The sequence below is a fragment of the Physeter macrocephalus genome, chromosome 5 (genome assembly GCF_002837175.3).
Source record: "Physeter macrocephalus isolate SW-GA chromosome 5, ASM283717v5, whole genome shotgun sequence".
Taxonomy (NCBI): Eukaryota; Metazoa; Chordata; class Mammalia; order Artiodactyla; family Physeteridae; genus Physeter; species Physeter macrocephalus.
The window spans coordinates 101,821,322-101,829,934 of record NC_041218.1 but is presented as its reverse complement, the minus strand read 5'-3'; the positions used below and the strand labels follow the sequence as shown (position 1 = coordinate 101,829,934).

The 8,613-nt window shown below is 48.9% G+C and overlaps 1 protein-coding gene across 3 annotated transcripts in view; it reads left to right on the top strand.

Moving 5' to 3' along the window:
• Window positions 1-8,613, top strand: part of TNS3 (tensin 3) — a 58,440-nt gene that overhangs the window by 43,483 nt on the left and 6,344 nt on the right. For all 3 annotated transcript variants that reach the window (XM_028490252.2, XM_028490250.2, XM_055085115.1), the window contains exon 9: window positions 8,120-8,288. In XM_028490252.2, coding sequence (XP_028346053.1) covers window positions 8,120-8,288 — 169 coding nt within the window. The remainder of the gene's footprint in view (window positions 1-8,119; window positions 8,289-8,613) is intronic.

The following is an 8,613-nucleotide window of genomic DNA, read 5'->3' as shown; positions in this document are numbered from 1 at the left end:
CGAACCCGTGTCCCCGGCATCGGCAGGCGGACTCTCAACCACTGCGCCACCAGGGAAGCCCTACATAGCCTTTTCAGATTGGATTCTTTCACTTAGTAGTATGCCTTTAAGATTCCTCCATGTCTTTTTATGGTCTGGGAGCTGTTTCCTTTTAGTGCTGAGTAATATTCCATTGTCTGGATGTACCACAGTTTGTTTATCCATTCACCCACTGAAGGACGTCTCGAGTGTTTATACATTTCCATAATTATGAATAAAACTGCTATAAACATCCACATGCAGGTTTCAGTGTGGACGTATTTGTCAGTTCCTTTGGGCAGATACCAAGGAGCACAGTTGCTGGATCACATGGTAAGAGTATGTTTATTTTGTAAGAAACCCTCAAACTGTCTTCCGAAGTGGCCGCACCATTTTGCGTCCCCACCAGCAATGAGTGAGAGCTCCCGTCGCTCCACGTCCTACCAGCAGTTGGTGCTGTCAGCGTTCTGGATGTTGGCCATCCAGAATAGGTGTTTAGTGGTATCTTGTTGTTTTAATTTGCGTTTTCCTGATGACATAGGACGTGGAGGAGCATCTGTTCCTGTGCTTGTTTGCCATATGCATATCTTCTTTGGCAGGGTGTCTGTTGAGGTTGTTTGTCCATTTTTCAATAGGGTTGTTTGTTTTCTTCCTGTTAAATTTTAAGAGGTCTTTGTATATCTTGGATAACAGTTCTTTGTGAGATTTGTCTTTTGCAAATACTTTCTCCCAAGATGTGGCTTGTCTTCTCATTCTCTTGACAGTGTCTCTCAGAGCAAAAGATTTTTTATTTTAATGAAATCCAGTTTATCAATACTTCCTTTCATGGATCATGTCTTTTGTATTGTATCTAAAAAGTTATCAGCAAACCCAAGGTCATCTAAATTTTTTCCTAAGAGTTTTATAGTTTTGCATTTCACATTTATATCCATTCTATTTTGAGTTAATTTTTGTGATGGGTTTAAGGTCTGTGTCTAGTTTTTTTCACACGTGGATGTCCAGTTGTTCCAGCACCACTTGTGGAAAAGACTGTTTCTGCAGTACTGTATCTCCTTTGTTCCTTTGTCAAAGATCAATTGACTATTTATATGGGTCTATTTCTGGGCTTTCTATTCCGTTACATTCATCTATTTGTCTATTATTTCACCAATACCACACTGTCTTGATTACTGTCACTTTATAGTAAGTCTTGAAGTCAAGTAGTATCAGCCCTCTGACTTGGTTCTTCTCCTTCAATATTGTGTTGGCTGCCCTGGGTCTTTTGCTCTCCATATAAACTTTAGAGTTAGTTTGTTGATATCCACAGAGTAAGTTGCTGGAATTCGGACTGAGATTTCATTGACTCTACAGATCAAGTTGGGAAGAACTGACATCATAATTATACATTGAGTCTTCCTATTCATGAAAGTGTAATATTTAGTTTATTTACTTCTTTGATTTTATTTGTGGGAGTTTTGTAGTTTTCCTCATATAGATCTTATACATATTGTATTAGGTTCATACCTAAGTATTTCATTTTGGGGGTGCTAATATAAATGGGATTTTGTTTTGTTCGTTCGTTGGTTTGTTTGTTTGTTTTTGCGGTACGCGGGCCTCTCACCGTTGTGGCCTCTCCCGCTGTGGAGCACAGGCTCCGGACGCGCAGGCTCAGCGGCCGTGGCTCACGGGCCCAGCCGCTCCGCGGCTCGTGGGATCTTCCCGGACCGGGGCACGAACCCGGTTCCCCTGCATCGGCAGGCGGACTCGCAACCACTGCGCCACCAGGGAAGCCCGGGATTGTGTTTTTAACTACAAATTCCACTTGTTCTCTGCTGTTATATAGGGAAGTGATTGACTTGTGTATTCACTTTGTATCCTGCAACCTTGCTGTAATAGCCTATTAGTTTCAGGCCAGGTCATTTTTGCAGCATTAGATGCAGTCCTAGTGACCCCAGCTTAAGAGGGTTGTGGACGAGCCAGAGACCACAGGGCTCTTGTGGGTGTGTGGCTGTGAGGGAGGGACACAGCTGGAGAGAATTATGGGGCACACTGTCTCCAAACCTTGAGTTCCCCCACTGGAGGTCTTTCATTCAAGGTAGACATTTACTCTCAGAAATGTTGGAGAGGGAGTCTCTGAGTCTGCGGGAGGACTGACTAGAAATACTTCTTTCTGTCTGTGCCTCATGTCTGTAGAGTACTTTATAGCTGTGACTCCGTAATGATGGAATATGCAGATACAGGTATTTTCTTGTTGCTTCCTCTGTACAATTTGCATTATTCGTCTGTGCAGTTTTTCTCTGTAAAACTATACATCACTGACTCTATTACCCAGCTAAAGTAAAATCTCTCTGTTTTCAAAAGGAATTTTTTTTTAGTGTTGAACTCTTCTTAGACTATCCTTAAAGGATAAGTTTTCCGTGGCCAGAACAAAGGTGACGGGAGTTTGTCCGATATAGCAAGCATGCTAGAACTCGAAGCCTCAAAAGGAAGCATCTGCCTGTATCCAGCCTGGGTTCCAGTCCAGGCCCTGCTACTTGGGGCTCAACCTCTGGCAGGTCACTTAGCCATGCAGACCTCAACATAATCATAATAATCTCTCCCCGACACAGTGGCTGCAGGACCAGATGAATAGGATGTTGAAAATGCCTTGGGAACTGTAACGTGGTCACGTAAGCTGTGGTTGTGTTCCTACCACTCTGCTTTCATGTAAAAACACTTTTATTGGCCCAAGAGGAGTGGCCTGTGCTGTGCAGTGGCCTCATCCTTTTCCTACTTAGACACGATTGAGAGGTCTGGTCCCACGGCAGCTTTGTGAGGCAGTGTCCGCACGCCGGAGACCATGAGCTCACAGCCCCCAGGTTGTTTCGGGGGTCCCTGGAGCCCACTAGGGCTCACTGCTACCTTACGTTAAAGCAGCAGCTTTGTCCCCATGTCTCCGGGTCCCAGCAAAGTTGTGGGGAACATGCTGAACTTTGCTGCAGGCCTTGCTGGTGAACTGCTCATCCATGCACTTGACCTTGGAGGTGGGCCGTGAAATCAGGTCTGCTCCGATTGACATGTTTGCCTCAACTGCACCTTTTAAAAAATGTATTTAAAAATTTTTAAACATGTCATTAATGATTTTTAAATTGCAACTCATGTATCAACCTCATTCAAGAGAAGTGCTCCAGAATGATGGCAGCAAACCCTTCCAGAGTACGTGCCCTGCGAGGCTGGCAGAGCCTGGGCCTCCATCGGGGCACCACCTGGTGTCTCAGGGTTACAGCCCTGCTTACCCACCCCAGGCAGTTAGCACTGGGGCACTTAACGCCTCTGGGTTCTGCACTTTGGTTCACCATCATCTCATCACAAGCAGCATTTCATGTTTCTCCTTAAGCTTCATTGTTACCTAACATTTTCCCAATACATGTTGAATTAGTAAATGAATCAATGAATTAGTTGATCATAATAAGGAACTATGATAGCCTTTATTTTTAGATATTAAAGCTTTTTCTTCTGCTCTGGCTTATGATGTTTAGTTACACTCTATCATCTTTTCAAATAATCTATGGCACGTATCAGTAACTCTGAATGCTTTGCCTTTTTAAAGGGTGAGCCTCCCAGGGACAGGACTTCACGCAGAACCTGGAGGTCTTATTTAATCATCTGATTGGGCATTTATGTATGGGGGTTAAATTATGACTGCCTTGAGCTTATGTCCTTTTAAAGTCTCTTGTTTCTAAAACACATCAAAAGGTTTACATTTCTATCCAGCTAATACCTTCACGGCTGACAAGGCAGGGAATCGAGTCAGGACACAGATATGCAGCTGGAAGACTGAGGATGCTGCAGAGAGGGCTGGCTCCTAGCTGTTGGTTAAAAAAGTGCAGGGTGACCGTGGTGGGAAGGTGATCGGGCTGTCCGGTCTCTGATCACCTTAAGGAAACTGAGTGGTTCTTTTCCCCCTTAAACTTAAGTTTCATTTGTTGTGTGAATTCACTTAGAATCCCAGACCCCTGGCCCTGCAAGGGCTCCTCGAGATTCCCTGGCCCGTTTCCTCTGCGTGGAGGTGGGGCGCTGACACTCAGGAGTGTCTGCAGAGTTGGGCAGCTCCCAGCACGCGGTTCTCTTCAGTTTAATCCCTTTTCATCTGATACCGAGGCCATTATGAGTTGCTCCAGTTTCTAAAAGTATTGCTGTTTATGTTTTTAGTGTCAGCTCTTAATTGGTTCCGTTGAAGCAGTGGAATGCAGCCGAAGGCCCTGGCACCAGACCCCACACGATATCCCATAAACGTTAGGGCTGTGTCTTTAACGTACCCTACTGTAAAGGATGTTTTCTTTATAAAAGTAATAGGAATTCTTCCAGTTTAAAAAAAAAAAAAAAAAAGGAAGACACAGAAAAGCAAGGGAGAAATGAATTCCTCAGAGACCTGTCACCCAGGTACAACCACTGACTGTTTTCCTTTTCCCCCTTAGCATAAGGGGTTTACCCATGTTTTTTGCAAACACAGCCTAGGTCTCACTTTCAGTGGCTGAGGAACCGTCCACCGGCTGATTCCACCCCTTACGGTTGCCCAGTTAGCGTGCTTCTAACTTCTCAGTACCACAAACAGCACTTGGAAGGCTCCCTTTCTGCATTACTTCCTTTTTCTGAGTTCTGGACTGTGGCCTGAATTTCTGAATTTCTGAATTTCTGGCAGCGGTAGGGCTGGCTGAGAACCTGTGACCTTCTTAACACTTCCGCTTCCCGCCGCGGGTTTGACGGGCGCTCTCCCGTTCAACATCACACCACAGCTACGCACCCTCAGGTGGAATTGGCCGTAAGGGGCCAGGCCCCGGGGGACAAGCACAGCAGGCCCACCTGTCCTCTGCTGGGGAGGGAAGGGGCTGGCATGTGCCCCGCAGGGCTGCCCCAGACGTGCTTGGGAGAAGGGAGGGCTCCCCTCTGCTCCGAGGAGGGACAATGCCGCTCTGCGTCGGGGGGAGACGCCCCCCGGGCCTGCTTAGCCACTCCTTCTCAAAAGGCCATTTGTGCTGCTACAAGGCAGCAGGAGTCTGGGTCGTGGCAGACGTGCGCCCACTCTAGATTCAGCTTGTGCCAATTTTCTGGGATTTCACTGTGACTAGATCAGAATTTTCTTTTTTCTCTTTTGTCACTGCATGAGTATCATTATAGTAATACTAATGAAATCAAAGGCCGAAATTCAAACCGTCTTACATTTTCCAGGCACACCTCCAACTGTTCGTAGGCACACACGCCCTTTATTGCATAGGTCTCATCGTGGCACAGATAGTTTTATTCTGCTTTTCCCGGAAACCGCTAACATTTTTCCAGGTTGCTCTACAGGGTGCGTGATCCCCATTTGCTGGTTAGTTGGTATTCCGTCGAGGGGCTAATTTAACCATTCCCCTCCTTTTGGACATAGTTTGTTTCCAACTGACTTCCCACCAAAGGAGTATGTGGCTCAAATATCTTCACCTCTAGGTTAGCTGCCTCAGCTGGTTATGGAATATTTCCTGTCTCAGGCCTCTCGGAGCGGGACCTCCAGGTTACCGAGTGCAGGCAGGTCTTCTGATCTTCCTGATAAATAATGCCGAATCATCTTCCAGAAAGGCTGTCCTGGTTGACGTGAGCATTTCATAAAAGCACCTGATTTCATCAAAGCTTTGGGCAACTGCACTTTTAAAGACTTTTGCCAACTCACCCTCTTTCCCGAGACGACACAAGTAGACCCCTCCAGTTCAGACAGGAGCTGAAGTGGAGGTCAGCCTCCGGCCCTGCAGCTCCCCGGGGTGTCTCATTGCCCGGCGTCCTCAGATGGGGCAGTGCCGCCGGCTGGAACAAGAGGGCACGGAGAGGGCAGCGGTGGCCACGGCAACTCAGCCGTTCAGGGAGGGCTCTCTGATTTCTCCCTGCCTCTCAAAATGTGCAGGAGGGACAGTGGCTTAAAAGATGCCACTGTGTCAGGACAATCACATGGGGCTGCCGACGGGCCTCATTATGGCTGAGGAATGTCTCGAAGTAAAATGCACAGCTCAAAAAAAAAAAAAAAGATCACACCTCACCCTCAGGAATGTTACGCGAAATTTCTTCCTGAGCCCGTGTTCTCTACCTGGCGCCTGGTACCTGGTGGTCCTCTCTCAGCACTGCAGGAGCCAGCATGAAGGTTGGGCGTCACGGCAAGCCCCTGGGGAGTTGCCAGGCTTCTGGCATATTCCTCTACACTTCAGTTTCCTCATCTGTAAATTGGGGATGATGACAGGATCTTCCTCATAGGACCCTGGTGCAGATGTGATGAGATAGTCTGTCTAAAATGTTTAGTTGAGGCCTGGCACAGAGTAGGTGTCCTAATGAATGAGCCACGTTAGGTGGACCTCGGAGAAATGAAAACTGTTTTGTTTGAGAACTTCTTTGAAGACTTTGCTTAATGGCACAATGTCATTTTAATAATTAAAGGAGTGAAATACCAAGCTCTTTTTCAGAGAGTAAAAGTGACTTGTTCAGTAAACTTTATAGAGGGAAGTTGGTGTCTGGGATGAAACTCTCAGTTAACATGCTTTTGGGGAAGTCTGGCGTTTCCAGCACGTTTCGATCTTTCTCCTGGGCGCGTTGGGAGCCGTGAAGTGACACTCCAGGAGATACCGTCGCCCGTCTTTGGGGCTGCTTGCTTCTTGGGCGCTTCTCTGGTATCTCCCACCTTCCCTCAAGACTCAGCCTTTCCGCTCAGGCCTCTTCCGGCAAATCAAAGGATTGTAGCTGTTCCCGGCTCAGGTCAGCAGGGCTCCGGCCTGCCCGCTTCTGACGCCCCCATCCAGGGTAAAGGGAGGGGCCTCGTTTTTCTGATGAATCTGTTACACGAACCCCAGGCCTTGCTTTCTTTCTCCATCATCGTGTCCTCATCGAAGTGGAAGTTTCCGAATCCTCAGACCTTCTCATCTTCTTAAAAAGTAGCTGTGGATTGTCGCCTTGGCCATGGAGAGAACAGAGGGCTAGCAGCTCATAAGCGGCCCTGCACCTTGACACCAGGGACTTTGTACGTTATTTCCGTTCTTCTTAACCCACCTTCGTGGGCCCGTGGCAGCACACCTGCCGACAGGTGTGACTGCTTCTGAGTCTCAGATGTCGGGGTGGAGATGGAGCCTGTCCGAGGCTGGGCATCCGGGAGACTCTCCCAAGGAAGATGGTGCAGGCGAGGGCACAGCGCTCGCCTTATTGCTCCAGTCGAGGGGAAGCTTTTTCTTTTCTGTTTGGTGAAAATCTAAAGGCCTTTAGAGATGGAGTTAAGACAGCCCACTCACTTGCAGAGGCTGCATCCGTCAGAGCGGGGAACAAGAGCGGCTCTGTTCCTGGGGGGACACGTCCTTGGTGGGTGGCCAGGCGAAGCCACAGCTCCTGCAGGACTGAACTTGAGGGAGAGTCTGAATGTCCCACAGTCACACAGATGTCACACGCCTCGAAGTCCCACGTTAGCTTCTGCTTGAGCTGCAGGGATCCAGGCTCAAAGGGCCATCAGTCTGTTTACAAAGTCTCGTTCACACTCAGCTGTTTGCTTTCCCCAAGGGGAGATGGCGGTGGACAAGCCCCCAGCCCCCTTGGCAGCATGTGGACAGGACAAGCCATCCCAGCTCTTTGCACGCAGACTGTGTTCTGAGTCACTGCAAGTCATTCGTTCGCAGCAGCTCTTTCTGGATGCCTGTTGCTTTCAGAACTCCGTGCAGGGTGGATATTTGGGGTTCCAGGCTGCAGGCTTCCCTCTGGGGACGTTTCCTTAACTGCAGGTGTGGTTGGGTTCTTATCCCACCCACACCCACGCTGAGACTGAAGAGGGTGCCTCCAGCCCGCCCTTGGGACACCAGGTGTAAATAATGCTGCAGGGCTGGAGATGCATCCTGGGCCAGTGGGAGGAGTTTCCTTGGCTCCGGTGCAGGGGGTTGTGTGTTGCGGTGGGGGGACGGGGTGTTATTTTCCGCATTGGCCTCGGTGCGTGTGCGTCTCTGGGTCGCTCCACACCTTTGGAATTAGGGGTAAAGGGCGTTTGCCTCAGACATACGTGGCCACACACATGTGCATGTTGTTCATAAACCCCGGGGCCCTCCTGTCTGGCAGACGCGTTAACGCCGCTTCCCCCTGGGTCTTCCAGCTTGCAACGTGTGGTATCTGAACTCCGTGGAGATGGAGTCCCTCACGGGCCACCAAGCCATCCAGAAGGCCCTGAGCGTCACCCTGGTCCAAGAGCCGCCTCCTCTGTCCACGGTCGTGCATTTCAAGGTGTCAGCCCAGGGCATCACCCTGACGGACAACCAGAGGAAGTGAGTATGCCTGGAGGCCGGGCTGCGGGGCGGGCGGGGCTTCTGACCCCACCTGGCGTGAGACCTTCCACCAGCTCTGCCCAGGCCCCTGGACGTGCGGTGGTCACCCGGGCAAAGCTCAGCGGTCCTGGAACGAATCAGTGATCCAGTCACTCTGTGCTTGGCCCTGATGTCCTGTATGTCCCCAGAGACACATATAAACTACTGACATTCGGCCCAAATGCTGTGTTTTTAGAAGTCAGTAAAATTTTTAAAAAGATACATGGATCTTTGAGTATCTCTTAGACACACACACACATACACACACACACACACACACACACAC